The following is a 15,914-nucleotide window of genomic DNA, read 5'->3' on the forward strand; positions in this document are numbered from 1 at the left end:
GTACTTTAGAGTCCAGAAATCAAGCAACCAAGTCCAAAGATTAGACAGGAAGTCTTGAGAAGAAAGCAGCCGGGTCAGCCTGGTCAATTAGATGGGACCTATTAAGATATTCTGCCAGTGGAAATAATTGACCCTTAATCAGAGTTCCCAAACACCCATCCTGAATCCTCATGAGAACATGAATGGAGATGGGGCTAGTGAAGAATCCCTGGACTGGACACAGTGGCTGTAGCAGCAAGAGCGCCTAACAAGAAATGGTCTCACTGGACTGTCAAGTAGGGGAGGTAGAAGGGGCTAACGTTGACCTAGTGCTTGCTTATGCACCAGACACTGTGCTAGGCTGTAAATTTTGGAGTTCTTCTTAAGTCCTCTCTATATTTCAGTAGGAGTAAGTTTACAATCCTTATTTGGGAAACAATAAAGCTGGGGTTCAGAGAGTTTAAATATTTTGCTCAAGAATACAAACTGACAACAAAATATGAACAAAACAAGCCATTCTGTGAAGAAATCTCAAATTAGTTTATTAATTCTTCATTCAACACACATTTTTTTTTTAAAACTAGAAAATCTTCAAATATTTGGAAATTATGCAACATATTTTTAAATAACAGAAACTGGAAAATACTTTGAACTAGATGATAATGAAAAGAAACAAATTAAGACTTATAGGTTGCAGCAAAAGCAGTGCTCAGAGGAAAACATATAGCTCTAAATGTATGTATAGGAAAAGAAAATGGGCTGAAAACTCAATAATCTAAGCTTCCATCTCAAGTATCTGCAAAAAAAGAAACCCAAAGAAATTAGAATGAAAAAAAAATTATTAATAATGAAAAGAAGAGAAAAAAAATCATTGAAATAGAGAAAATCAACAAAGCTTAAGGTTTGTTCATTGCAAGCAGCAAAACTGATAAACCTTTAGCAAGATTGATCAAGAATTGGGGAAAAATACAGAATGTCAGTATCAGCAACAAATATTTTTAACTGTTCACTGTATAAATAAAATATGAAGCATGATGAGGAGGAAAAAGGGGAGAGGGGAAAGTTTGAAACCATCCCCCAAAAAATCTCACCCCCAGATTCCAGAAATTTTATTCAATTTAATACAGCATGTATTTGTTGGCAAAGAACATAAGACACTGTAAGTTGAACGAGAGCACCTGTACTTTGGAGTTGAACAGAGCTATGTTTTTAAATCCAACTACTACCATGAACTAAATATATGACTTTGGGCAAATTATAACAAGTGGGAGGTCATAACACCAACAACACAGGGCTGTTGGAAGGCTTAGAAACAACGAGTATGACGCACTAAGTATGGTGGTATAGTGTCTTTGTTTCCTAGGGCTGCCACGACAAAGCACCATTTACTGCTTGGCTCAAAACAATGGAAATTTATCGTCTCATGGTTCTGGAGGTCAGATGTCCAAAACCAAGGTGTTGAGAGGGTCATGCTCCCTCTGATACCTGCAGGGAAGAATTCTTCTTTACATCTTCCTAGCTTCTGCTGTTTGCCAGCAATCCTCGGTATTCCTGGGCTTGTTGATGCAGCACTTTAAATCTCTCTACCTCTGTCATCACATGGCATGTTTCTCTCACATGCCCCAATTTCCCTCTTTTTATAAGGTTACCAGTCATATTGCACTAGTGCCCACCCTATCCCAAGTCGGTCTCATCTTAACCAATCACACCTTCAAAGACCTGATATCCAAATAAGGTCACATTCACGGGATGAGTGGGAGTGGTGGGGTGTAGGACTTGAACGTATCTTTTAGGGGGACACATTCCAAATCACATCAGGTAGGTTATATCCTACAGGATACTTTTTCCAGCATGACTCAACCATGGGGTTTATAGCGAGACTATCTGAAGATACAATCACATTTCCTGAGGCAGGGTCATTCATTTGAAAACATAATGCTTGTTGAACGGCTTGGGCATTTGCCTTTTGTTACTTGCCTGTTCTAATAGGAGAAATTTGGTGAGATCACTTTTGATAGAAAGCGTGTTACCAACAGCCAAACAGCATAAAAGCACCACATGAAAATTAAAATGATATCATTTTAAATACACTTTTCATTCTAACTTTATAAAATCATTCTTTTTTTCCTCGAATATGGAGGTCAAAATCAAAAACTATGCTGGCAATGTAAGTTACTTTAAGACTTTGGGGGAAAACACTCAGTGATCAGGCTTGGCATTATGACAAAGAACCCTGCAAAATCTTCATCTCTCCACCAGCTTGTCCCCTGAGTCATGCATGTTGATGAATACTGCGAGGAGTCAAGGTCTGAAACCACCATGTCAAGGAAGTCAGATCCTAGAGCAAGATGCGTGCTCAGAATGGCTCACACACTGAAGTAACTTGGCGGGCCTATGATGAGAAAGCAAAGAAGGAGATCAAGAGATGCTACAATGCACCTGCGATTCAGTTCACTAATGAAAGAAGCTCCTTTATTAACCACAAAAGTATGCATGGACCACCCAGGGTCTACACAAGTTCCTCTCTTAGAGAGACACCACTGAGAAAGGTCTAGTTCCAGAGTACATGACTTAAGGTGTGGCCAAACTTAGTTTCATTTGAAGTCTCTTGTAAAGCCATACGCATAAATACTGGAAAGGAATGTTTGGTGATAATATGTAGAGGTGAGAGGTTTTGATTTACAAATGACTCATTTCTGACATGGGCCACTATATGTACATAGGATAAGGTTTGTATTTACTTATGTCCAAATGGAAGTCACAGCTATATATTCTTTATGGTGGGGAATACATGCGCTTACCTGAAATCTGGACTAGGTATGTATGGGGGTAACTGATGGGTTTTAATGTAAAGGACTTCTGGCCATTAATGAGAGAAAGGGGAATAATTAATATGAGAAAAAAAGATAAAGAAACATTGCGGATAAGAGTCAATATCATTCCCTAATTATCTCCTCGCTTCCAAGCAGTCTATTTCTTCAGTACAAAATATCTTCAATAACATAGACTGGCCAGCCAAGTTTCTGTTAACAGTTGTTCCTTTGTTCTTTCTGTTTTCCCATCTAACCACTGTAGAAAGTTGGTGTTAAACTTTCTGGCAGCTACTACATAGAAGCCAGCTGACTGAGGGGAACTTCAAGTCATTTGGGGAACAAGAATTCTTAGCTTGAATCCTAGACTCTGTCCTGCCTTTTGCAATTGGTTGATGGGTGTGGGTGGTATCAGGAAGGAGTCAAGGAAAATATGCTAGCACTTGGCTTCTACACTCTCGTGAATCTTTTTCTCTCTCCATCTGTCTTGTTCTAAGCTATTGTGCATGGGAAAACCTCTAAAGATGCTTCTAGCAACCAGTCCTTGCCCACATCATTGACCACAACTACTTAAAAATGACCGGAGTGTCCCAGGTTTGATCACAGTGTTATAAGTGACATAAAAAAATGTTTTTAACTATGTGTAATTTAAATTTTTTCTCCAGTGAGCAGATATGCCTTGCAAAGTTTTTTTAAAGATTTAAAAATTTTAATTAAAAAAAGGTAAAGCTTGGTAGACTGCCATGGCATCTCACCAAGTGTTAGGCATCTACATTAAGAGCCAGCTAAGGAAACTTGAGCTGCAAAAGTAGGTCAAGTGACAGGGATTTTACAACTGGGGAGAAAGACTTGGCAAAACACATACCTAATGTGTCTGTAAGCTCTGGGTCAGGTCTCTTCCACTGGAAACCAACAAATAGGCCCTCCAAAGCTGGGTCAGCTTCAGAGCTGAGTCACTGCCCACCAAGTGAGGGCCACTGGCTGGGAACACCTGCTCTAGGCTGGGAGGGGGGGCCAGGGCACCACGGAAGCCCAGGAGGGATTCACCTAGCCCCCCCTTCTCAGGTGAGGAAAGGGGCTTGTGGGAGGCAAGATGGCCATCCATGTCTTCTTCAAGAAGAAAGCAATTACCTGTAGTCATTCTGGCAGTTAAAATTGATTCCCCTTTGCTTTAGAATCGATCTCAGTTCATTTATGGAAGAACTTGAGCATGAGTCCCTGGGAAAGAAAGAAGAAAGTAATAAAATAAGATCTCACCAAGTCCCTGAATCTCCTCCAGGGAGGGGGCCCTGGGATAAGGAAGTGATGTCAAAGCCTGTCTCTACGTGCTCCCTGGTCAGCAGGGGAACCAAAGGTGTGAACTGATCAGCTCCCTGTTACCAGAGAGGTTCCTATTTTACAGGTAGAACTAAGAGGTGGTGGGCATGGGCTACACGTAGAGTAAGGCCCCATTAATTTCCTGGGCCAGTCTGTCCTCAACACTTTTGTGTGACTGTGGGTCCTTTTGTGGGCAGATTCATAAAATAACCCTGACAATATCAGGGTACAAAGATGAAAAAAACATACCTGGACTTTCCTTCGATGTCATGCATCATCCATGCCTGTAGCACAGAAACTTTTCCTGGATGTAAATTATAGATTTCTACAGATCCAAAAATGCTAAGACAGAAGAGACAAAGGACACTGTCACTCCCAAACAATGGCATTCATTCATCCATAGCTGCTGCCAAAAATCAGCGACTGGAGGTCTTTGTCAGAGCCTACCCTTGGACAGCCACCTTTTCTCATTCAGTGTGACCCTAGGTTGCGGTCAACAGGAACAAAGGATTCTTAAGCCAGAGAGGGATGTGGATTCTTTAAATACTTGCTATTTATTATAGAACATGGCCCTTGGGCCCACAGAATAAGCATTGCCCAGGAGCTAGTTCATCTCAGCCACCACCACTAAATCAGAATCTGCATTTTTGCAGTCCACAGGTGATGCAGGCCTGCAGTAGAGTCCGAAATGACTTTGGGGTCCTGCCCTAACCCCATCCCCAGTCTCTGACAGATGCCACTCTAGTTGTCATCCTTGGATCAGTAATACCAGGTATCAAAATTCGGGAATGTTAACGCTTTCATTCAAAAACCCTCAAGGTTGGGGGCAGAAGAAAAGGACAAATGCTTCTTTGTGGAATTAAATATTAAGACAGGAGAAAAGGAAAATTAATTCTGAGCATCTAGAATGCCCAGGGCAAATTAGTATTTGCTCCCTTACCTTCTATCCAGTCTGAGCCAGGGAAAGATGGGAGAATAAAAACTGGGAAGGTAACTTTGTAACAAGAACTGTAAGTGTAGGAGGTCAGAAAAGGAAGGCATTGGTACAGCCGGGTTCAGAGAGGATGACGGGAGATAGTAGGAGCTGATACCCACAGAATTCCTGTGGTTCAGGCACAGAGATCAGCTTTCCTACGTTATCTCAGCTAATCTTCCTATCACCTGACCTCATCAGTTATACGCAAGTGAGGCTCACAAAGGTTAGGTGCCTTGCTAGGCCCACATCAGTTGTACCCAAAGTCCTCTGACGTCCCTGCTGTTAACCACCGCAACAAATTGCTGACAACGCCTACAAATGGCAGTCAGGCAATTCCTCATGTTCCCATTAGGGGGCTCACTGCTGAACTGGGATTCAGACACTTCCTGGAGAAGAGAAACCAGGTCAGCCCTGGGAGACGGTGAGGATTTAGACAGAACAGGAGAGGGGAGGCAGGCTGTGGGGGAGAACAGTGCGAACAAGGGTGGGACATGGGCAGCGCGAGTGTAATGGGAGAGAAAGCTTAGAAAATTACACCACGTCTTGAAAAGTCGAGAGCACAGGCTGGACACCATGCAGTGACTGTGAGAACCCTTAGAGGGTTTTTGGTAAAGGAGAAACCAGATGAAAGCACTGACTTAGGAAGACATCTCTCTCCATAGGATACAGAGCTAATACCTTTTTAAGCCCAGATCCTCAGGACTGAACCAAAACGAAAGCATATTCTCCTGAGGATGAAATATCCAGCAGGGGGCTGTGATAACCCTTGCAAATAGGATGCAAAGAAATAAGTACCTGTTTTTGCTAAAGGCTTCAGGAAGGGACCCATTGAGCATCACTTGGGCCACACCACAGGCAGATTCTGCAAACTTAAAAAAAAAACAAAACACCATTTCCTTAGCATGCAAACTTCATTACCATGTCTATGCATTTCCAGTCAAAACAGCTCTCAGCATGAGCTGGTTCATAAGGGAATATCCTGCATGGTCTTAGTAGATAGGAACACCAAATAGATATGATTTTCATTCCAACCATCACAGGGACTATTTTCCCATCAAAGACAATTATTGAGGCCTTTGCCCCAATTTGCAAGTGTTTGAACAATAACGTTCAAAGTCATTGTTCTGGGAGTTGCTAGATTTGGGTGGTCCTGAGGTCAGAAGCGCAGGTGAGTGAGAGGAGCGAAGATGGAGGATGGTGGAAGCATTTCCCTGGCACATGCATCCTAGAAACTGTCCACTTCCTTGACTGGGAGCAAAATGGATGATTCAGAGAAAGTGGAAATAAGTACCAAGAAAGGGGAAACTGAGGAAAGAGAACATGACACTGAAGCCTGGACAGGCACCAAGAGAAAGGGGGAAGGGTGAATGAATGGATATTACTGGGCAAGCAGTTTCATTTCTTCATGGTAGCAAAATGTTCAGCTTAAATATTTGCTAAGCACTGGGGATCACAAAATGAACTACACGATATGATTGTACATGCTTGCTCCAGGAGGACTTTCCAGAAGCTGGAGACCAGTTCAGGCCCCCTTCCTAAGCATCCTGCGATATCCCCTTCACACCTCTCAACTATACGGCATTGTGATGATGAGCTTACTGTTGATTTAGCTCCTGGTATTAAGAGCTCTGGGAGAGCCACAAGCCAGGCTCTCCTTCTTGCCCCAATAGCCCTAGTGCTACAGAAGGACCATTGTGCAGAGTGGTTGCCTGGTGAAAACCTGTGAAGGGAAAGGAAGAATGGGGCAGAAGGGGAGAAGAAAGGGATAACAAGGAGTCTAATACATTCTGATGGAAAGAACTGGGAAAAAGTGAGCAAAGCCTGCTGGAGGACAACAAAAGCCACGTCCTAAAGGATGAATAGGAGTTCAACAATGGAAAGACCTAAATTGCTGAGAGAACAATGGTGTCTTTGGGGAAATTCCAGTGGAGGTTGTATCTAGATAGATATAGATAAGTGAGTTCTTCGAGGGTTGTGAATACCTGGCCAAGGGATCTGGATTTCATTCTACAGGTGATAAGAAAGCACTGTTGAAACAGTGAGTTGTGGAAATGCAATGCTGTGACTGTCTTCCCACTGAGAGGTGATAAGCACAGGACAGACGCCCAACGGTTATCATTAATCACAAGTGATAGTTCAGTGAGGGCTTACAGGGAGCCAAGAATGACCTTGGGTATAAAAATCTCAAAAAAGTACCCATAGGGTAAGTATTAGATCAACTAGCCTCAAGGTCTCATTACTTGGAAGTGAGAAAGTGAGGTGGGGATTCAAACCAACAGGCAGTGCTGCCTCTCTTGTCAGAAAAAGAAAAAAAAGAAAAAAAGATATAGTCTGACAAAAGAAATCCGTTTCCATCCATGAGTGGTTGGCAAAGGAAGACACCTCACAATGACAGGGCAGCTGCCACTGCCCACAGCATCTTTCTCCTGGCACTGAGTACAGAGTGGGGAACACTAGCAGGTGCTTACCAGCAGCTGTAAAATGTGACTCTGACCTTAAAGTTTTTAGCAACAGCACTGCCCCCAAGCATATCACAGAGCGATAGAAGAGACACTTTTCTTGGAAAAGGCAAACAAGAGAAACCATACAGCGCCCCTGGTTTTTCATAGGACCTAGCAGATATTGGACAAATATTTGTTAAACAAATGGATTCTGAGTTAGTGAATGGGATAGTGAGTCATTTAAAAATCACAGTATTTCAGTAGGATAGGTGTCATTTTTCCCTGTTTGACAAATGAGGAACCCAAAGTTCAGAACAGTTAAGAAATCTGCCCGAGATCTCCTTATTTCAAATCCTGGGCTCTTTCTCTGTCTCTACCATACCAGCGTTTACCAGAAGCTCCTCAAGGAGGAGATTTAGTTAGGTACCCATAGGAGTTGGAGGTAGTGGCCACTGGAGGTTCTGAGGGGAGGGAAAAACAGGTGTAATATGGGGACATTTTTGGGACATTGGAGTTGTCCTGAATGACCTTGCTATGATGGATACAGGCCATTATATATTTTGTCATAACTTACAAAATTGTGTGGGACAGAGTGTAAAGTTAGTGATAATGCTCCAATATGTGTTCATCAATGGTAACAAATGTACCACACTAATGAAGGATGTTGTGATTGTGGGAAAGTGCAGGAGGGGGAGGGGGGACATATGGGAATCCCCTGTATTTTTTATGTAACATTTGTGTTATCTAAAATATTTTTTAAGTATTAAAATAAATAAATAAATAGTTTTTTGAAAAAGACTACGAGACCTGCCAGTAAGATAGAGCCAATAAGTAGGTGTGAAAATAAGAATTGAAGAGCAGGGCTTTGTGTCAGGCCAACCTGGGTGAGACTCAACTCTGCTCTCTATTAGTGTAGTGACCTTGAACGAGGCACTGACCCTGAGAAGTGGGCATCTATAACCTATCGCAACACATACTGTGAAGGCCAAGTGGGATGATATAGTTAAGGCCCCCGACCCAGGGCTTGTTGTCACAAAAATGCTTAGCAAACCTAAGTTTCTCTTCCCTCAGCTCCTCAGATGTCTAAATTGAATGCTGGAGAATCATACTTATCATTTTGGGGGCTTCCTCCCACTTTCTTTTTTCCTTCATTTCTTTCTTCCTTCTTTTATTTCTCTTTCTTTCCTTGTCCACTTGTAAAGAAGGAATTGAAACACCTTACAAGAAATATAAATATACACATGGGCAGCTTAGAGTGAAGTCAGAGTAGAAGAGAGAAGGAGTAGGACACAACATTTCGTAGCCCAGATTCTGGACAGCGTGGGCCAATCTCCCAACTGTGCATGTGCAGTGTGCATTTAGTAGATTGGCTGTGTACCTGCACCTCCATTTTGTCACCTGCAAAATGGACATGATAATCATGGAACCCACTTCATAGTATTCTAGTGAAGATGAATGGTTTTAATCCATGTAAAGACCAGTACTAGCCTGGCACATAATAAGTGGTCTATAAATGAAGATTACTAAGACAGTTCCAGGAATCAAAGATTGGCTCCTATCTGGATCAGAGGATTAGACCAAGCCCTCAGTCAAAGCTTAAGAGTAGTTTAGAGAAGGAATTGCACAACTCAAGCCCATGGACATTCCATAAATACTATACAATCCTGTGTAAAATCTGGTGTGCAGTTATGAACATTTTCCTCAGGAAAGGATCCTAAGCTTTCATTCCTAAAAGAACCTATGATCCCCAAAATGGTTAAGCGACAACCACTGGACTTGGAGTCCAGAATCTCCACAATTCTAGAACTTTACTTCTGTGGTACTTACCCACTTAGAAACCGTTTTCCAGAATACAAAATTAGGGTTGTTGTTGCAGTCTTCTTTCCAGTCTGGACAAGAGCCACTGTTCAGTTCTAAAAGACATAGTTTTTATGTCTTTCATTATTAAAGAAAATAATTAAAGTGGAAAAGTACGGTTATAAATAAGGCCTGTTCTTCCCTGGCTATTCAATCACAGCAGAACCATTTTCAAATGGCATCGCTGCCAAGATGGAGGATGGAGAATGGACACTTCTTGGCCCAATTTAACTAGGTGTCCCCTGAGTGCCTTCCAAGTCTTCACCTTACCTCCAAACCCTGGACAGGAACACAGTGACCGGTTTCCAGTCATCATTCTGGGAAATCACAGCATAAGTTCATCTGACAGAATCAAGCCCCCAGCATCATGCCGGAGTCCAGGAAGAACTAGAGGTAAAAGTTGGCCCTGAGGGTCCCTCTTGCTCTACCTCCCATTTCTCTTCTTCCTCCCAACTCTCTCTTCTTTTTTTTTGACCATAAGCAACAAATTTATTGAGAAGCTCTCTGAACGGAGGGGGTCTGAAGAACAGACTTCAGCCCACTCCTGAAAAGGGGCAATTTGAATTTTTTCTTGTCTTTATTTTATATTACATTCAAAAAATATGAGGTCCCCATATACCCCCCTCCCCCCTCACCCACTCCTCCCCCCATAACAACAATCTCCTCCATCATCATGAGACATTCATTGCATTTGGTGAATACATCTCTGAGCACCGCTGCACCTCATGGTCAATGGTCCACATCATCTCTTCCACCCAAACCATCCTAAGTCCCCACACCCTCAATCTCAGAAGGACTCAGTGTCTTTATTCATTCACCCCCACCAACACAGACTCAGATATCAGTTAAGGCATCATAGACATAGAGTAGGAATACATAGTTTCTGAGTCTTCTTCAGGGAAATTTGCCTTAATATTCAAACATTTATTGCATGTTCAATCCTGGGGATAGGGAAATGGATTAGAGAGGGGCCCTGCCTTAACACATGAACTAGTGGGGAAGACAGGCACATAATCAGATAAATCACAATACTATGTGGCAGGGTTTTAAGGTTCAGAGGAGAAAAAGATGAACTTGAATGTGGGGGGGCGGGTGATATAGCCCCATCAGCGAAGACTTCCTGAAGGTGGTGATGTTGAGATCGGTTTTGAAGGATGAAGAGGAGTCTTCAGACAGACAAGATAGAGAGGGGAGCTCCATGCAGAGAACATGGGCAAAGGTCCAGAGTGGGTGGGTTTAGATTAGTATTGCCAGAGCATAAGGGGGGAGGACTAAAATGGTGGAAGAGACAGAGTCGAGGCCAAGGAATTAAGACTTAATTCTAGAGGCAGACAGAGTCACTGAAGGCTTTAAGTGGGAGAAGGGTTGCGGTCACATTTTCATTTTAGGGAGAACACTGCGGTGGCCATTTGGAGGGTGGCCATTTGGAGGCTGGCTTGCAGGGGTGAGGAATGGGCAGTCAGAATCCTTCTACAGTCTAAGCAAGAAAAGAGAGTGTGTTAGTGCATGGAGAGAGGCAGTGGAAGTGCCAAAGAACATGAATTACCAGGAAGCAGGTCAGGTTCGGACTGATTGGATATAGGGGGGTAAGAAAGGGCGCAGAATCTGGGCACATCTTATCTCAGCTTTGCATCGCCAAGCTGGTAGGAAAGGGATATGGAGACAGGGTCCAGGACCCTTTCTTGTGCCTGAGAAGTCAGGCAGTGTGGCCATCACCTGTTTTCTCTTTGGGTATGCATAAAGTTCACCCTGTGGAAACATCCACCATTCTACTTCCATCTGTGGACCACACACAAGGGTTTGAGTAGCAAGTACCATCAGTGACAGCAAGGAAAGCTCTGGATGGAAAACTCTTCCTGGGACAATGAAATCATTCTGGGCGTATTTAAATAATGATTAAATGCTTTAAAAAACAAAATCACATAAATAAAAACAGAAATGACCTTGTGTATAATTGCAAATAATTCCTGTGGAGTCAAACAATGAATTGGAATCATCTTCCAATAGAGGCAAAAATGTTGACAATGAGGGAATGAAATATATTTTGTAATATATAGTGTTTTCATAAGCATAAACATTTTTATTACCATGGCCATATCTAAAAAGAGGTCTCCCAGTTTTTAACCTCTTCTCCCCACTAGGATGTTTTCCCCTTACTGCCTACCATTCTGCTAAACATCACTATATAAAAATGTAAAGTTAGGGGTAAAAAGCAAAAGAGGAAAATTTTAAAACAAAGTTAGAGAAATTAAATTAAGAATACAAAGAAAACTGAAAATTCAGAGTTAAAAAAATGCCAGAGATTAGAATTTATAATAAAAATAAAGACTTTCGTAGTAAAACAAATAAACATGATAAAGAGTTAAGAAAAAACAATTTTAACCAAAATATGGAAAAATTTAAATGTAAAAATCAGGAATCTGAAAGACAGCAAATAAAACACAGAAAAGAATGAAAAGTCAATGAAAATTTAGACCAAAGAAGAAAAAAGCCAACAAAACAAAACACATACAGCATTCGATTTTTTAAAAAGGAAAAATAAAGAATTATAAAATAAGAAACAATATTTTATTTGCTATAGCACCATTTTCCAAGAATGAACTTAAGTGGTATACTGAAAAGTAAAATCAAAGGAGAAATGCTTATAATAAACTTAAAAACTGAAAGTTAAATAAATGAGGGGGAAAAAGCTAAACTGTAAGAAGGGAAATTTAAAAAGAAAAACAGAAAACATTTAAAAACTGTAAAAATTAAGAAAAAAGAAAACAAATAAATGGAGAGTAATTCCTATACCATATTTCTGGTTGGGAAGATTTGGGACTAAAGATGAATGTAAACATTACAAAAATACTAGATGAAAATGTAGAAGAATGTTTCTCTAATCTTGGGATGAGGAAAGTCTTTCCAAGCAAGATATGATACACAGAAGCTGGAAGGAAAGGATTGACAGGTTGGCTGATTCAATAGGCAAAAAAAAGGAATAGAAACAGTGTTAAAAGTACAAACTGAAAACAATATATCTGCTATATCTGTGAGAGGAAACAGGTGGGACATGTAGTAATAAGTGCACAAGTTCCAAAGCCAGTCTTTCTGAGTGTGCTCCCAGCAACAGCCCTTACCAGCTGGCAAGTTATTTAACAAATCTGTACCCCAAATTTCTCATCTGTGAAATGGGGTCATCATAGGACCTCATAGGAGGATGAAATGAGCAAGTGCTTGTAAATCAAGTAGAGCAGTGCCTGGGACTTTGTAAGCGCTGGATAAATTTTAGCTATTACTAGAAATTTATGAATACCTTCTGCAGCAGTTTGACACAATTGATGAATTCCAAAAAGAAATATTGGATTATGCTTGTAATCTGATCTGTACCTGGGCATGATTGAGTTATTATGGTACCTGGGCATGATTGAGTTATTATGATTAGAGCGTTGAGTCCCCACCCAACAAGGGGACTCACAGATGAAAGGCATGGCGAAGAAAGAGTTGGGGATTTCTGATGTTATAGTTTGATGCTGAAGCTCCAGGAAGTCAGCACGCAGAGGAAAGAGAAGCCAGCACTAGGAAGGAAGGAACCTTGAACCCAGAGAAAAGCAAGCCCCAGGAACGTAGGAACCCAGGAAGCCTGAACCCTTGCAGACGTCGGCAGCCATCTTGCTCCAAATAGACTGGTGAGGGAAGTAACTTAAGCTTTTTGGCCTGGGATCTCTAAGCTCCTACCCCAAATAAATACCCTTTATAAAAACCAACCAATTTCTGGTATTTTGCATCAGCACCCCTTTGGCTGAATAATACACCTTCTATAAATTGATAAATAATACACACACCAATAAAATGGTTAAAATACATGAACTAGCAGTTTAGAGGGGAAAATAGAAATATATATTAGTAAATATATAAATATGCTTGGCCTCACAAAGAAAAGCCAAATAAATCAAGGTGTTTATCAAATCGGCAAAGATTTTTTTCAAGTATGTACATCCAGTGTTAGTGAAGGTGCGGGTAAATAAGCAATCTCATAAATTCTTGAGGAGAGTTTAAATTGTGACCACCTTTTGAATGACAATTTATTGTCATTGTCTAGCACAACTTATCCTTTAACACTGAAATTCTATTTATAGAAATTTATCTTTCAGAAGGAATTCCACAATCACGCAGATGCATGTGTATATGCAAAATTTTTTCTTGCAACAGTGGTTACAATAACAACTAAAACTAAAACTAAAATTAAATATCCACCAATAGGAGATTGATTAAATAAATTATGATACACCCCTAGAGCAAATACGGTAAACTCTTTTACAAGAATATGGCTATATTTTTTATGCCTACTAATTTTAAATGAATAAAGAAGGTTTCAGAACAGTATGCATACCTTTTAAATATATATGTATATATGGGCATAGGGAAAAGTCTGGAAGGGTATGAACCCAGTTGTGGACAACAGAAGCAGCATGGAGACTGAGGGGTGGGGAAAGAATGCAGGGCAATCTTCCATTTTCACCTTTATGCATGTTTGTAATATGCAAGTGTTTTTCAAATAAGCATGCCTCATTATTTTTAATTGAAAATCATGAAAATCAGGGGGCAAGAAGCTACAATAAGACATGCTTTTAAAATTTTTACATATTTATATATTTTTTAAATTATATATTTAAAAAAATTCAAACGCCATAAAAATAGGAATTAAACAACAAAAAGTAAGGCAACATAGAGTATCCCCAATAAAACTAAAAAGAAGAAAGGAATGAAAACTAGGGATTTCTGAGTAGAAAATGCTTTTCCGCAGTGGGGTGCTCTGGATTTTCTGGGCAAAATAAAGCTCCCTCTGAAAACCGACGGCACCGTCGTGCACCGGCCTGAGCTGCTGAGGAGTCCACTCCACGGTCACCGTGGCCGGTCCGTGAAACGAGGACTCTGCCTGGGTCCCTCCGAGGTCTCCCCCTACTCTAGAATCTTTGGTCCTGAGTCACGTCCTTCCAGAAAACCATGTACCAAGGATCCAGAAGCAGGCCCCACGAGTGCTCAGAAAGAAGGAGCGAATCAGGGAGCATAGACGATTTCAAACTCTGTCCATTAAGGCCTGGGGGACAACCCCAAATTCTGAAGTCAGTTTTTCGAGAAAACAAGGGTGGGTCTAGCGAACGCTAATTCTGCACCGGCCTGAACCGTGGGGGTGAGGGCCCATGACTTCTCCTCCTCTTTCAGCGCCACGGCAGAGCCCAGCGCTCCTTCACCCCGCACGTCCTGAGCACTCCCACCAGGTCCTCACCAGAAGAGCCTTCGTCCCCACACCATCTGAGGCCGTCCACCATGTAGCCCACGAGTGTGTCCTCCAGGGTGAGCAGCTGCGGCTGCACCTTTGTGTACTGATGTGCCAGGTTGCCCGATTTGCTCCAAAAGAGGCTCTGAGAAAAAATAAACATAACCTATGACTGAAATCAATGGTGAGGGTCAACACACACACACATCTTTTTAATAAAAGACAACACAGAAAGTGGAATAAATCACAGAGGATGAGGGTAACTGTTGTTTCGTGCACCATGTTTTCTATGGTTTCTGAGAGAGAGAATGTGTGTGTGCATTGGGTTTGTGTTCATGCATTTGTGTGTGTGTGTGTGTATATGTGTGTGTGTGTGTTTTCCAGGTCACAACACAACATGAATTTTTTATTCTTGGTTACAGTTGAAAAAAATCTGAAAGCCACAGATCAAAACCTTATAAGAAACATGGATTCTGATCACATTTGGACTGTGGGGACTTGGAGTTGTCCTAAATCATATTGCAGGGACAGATGCTGGACATTATATATCCTGCCATAACCCACTGAATGTACTGGGGGAGAGTGTAAACTACAATGTGAACTGTAATCCATGCAGTGCAGCAGTGCTCCAAAATGTATTCACCAAATGCAATGAATGTGCCACAGTGATGAGAGGGGTTGTTGATGTGGGAGGAGTGGGGTTGGGGAAAGTAAGGGGTATGTGGGAACCTCTTATATTTTTTAATGTAACATTTGTTGTGATCTATGAATCTTAAAAAAAAAATACAACTTAAAAAAATGATGGGGGTGGGGGGGTGGGGAGTGGGGTATATGGGAACTTCTTATGTTTTTTAATGTAACGTTTTGTGCAATCTATTAACTTTTTAAAAAGATAATTTAAAAATAAAATTTAAAGAAAAAAAGATCACAGCTGGAGGAGGCATTAGGAAATTCCAAAATTCCTTAAATTACTTGCAAAAACATTGGGGGGGATTAAGTGCTTTTTGTTTCTTAAAGAACTCTGTAACTGCTTCCTCCTTCCTCGAATCTTCCCCACCCCCTCCCACCTCCCTACACACATGTGCATGTGCACACACACACACAAAGAACAAGTGCGGTGATGTGGGTTTTTTTTCAAGGTACAGAAAGCCAAATTTCAGAACAATATTCTGCTCGTTGAATTTAGTCATTCTTCGTGGGAGGCAGAGGAGGAGAGTGGTTTAAAACTCTGGAGTCAACTGCCTTATTGAAGCTCAACAGCCCCACTTATTCGC

General features: G+C 41.3%; 1 protein-coding gene across 1 annotated transcript in view; it reads right to left on the reverse strand.

The window, feature by feature from the left end:
* Positions 1-495: 495 nt before the first annotated feature.
* CD38 (CD38 molecule) overlaps positions 496-15,914 on the reverse strand; it is a 48,631-nt gene continuing 33,212 nt past the window's right edge. Inside the window, exons 4-9 of the mRNA XM_004455234.5 lie at positions 14,650-14,785; positions 9,351-9,436; positions 5,878-5,951; positions 4,356-4,448; positions 3,921-4,007; positions 496-2,371 (exon numbers count right to left, since the gene is read on the reverse strand). Coding sequence (XP_004455291.2) covers positions 2,311-2,371; positions 3,921-4,007; positions 4,356-4,448; positions 5,878-5,951; positions 9,351-9,436; positions 14,650-14,785 — 537 coding nt within the window. The 3' untranslated portion in view covers positions 496-2,310. The remainder of the gene's footprint in view (positions 2,372-3,920; positions 4,008-4,355; positions 4,449-5,877; positions 5,952-9,350; positions 9,437-14,649; positions 14,786-15,914) is intronic.

Source organism: Dasypus novemcinctus, chromosome 1 (assembly GCF_030445035.2).
Source record: "Dasypus novemcinctus isolate mDasNov1 chromosome 1, mDasNov1.1.hap2, whole genome shotgun sequence".
In the NCBI taxonomy this organism is placed as follows: domain Eukaryota; kingdom Metazoa; phylum Chordata; class Mammalia; order Cingulata; family Dasypodidae; genus Dasypus; species Dasypus novemcinctus.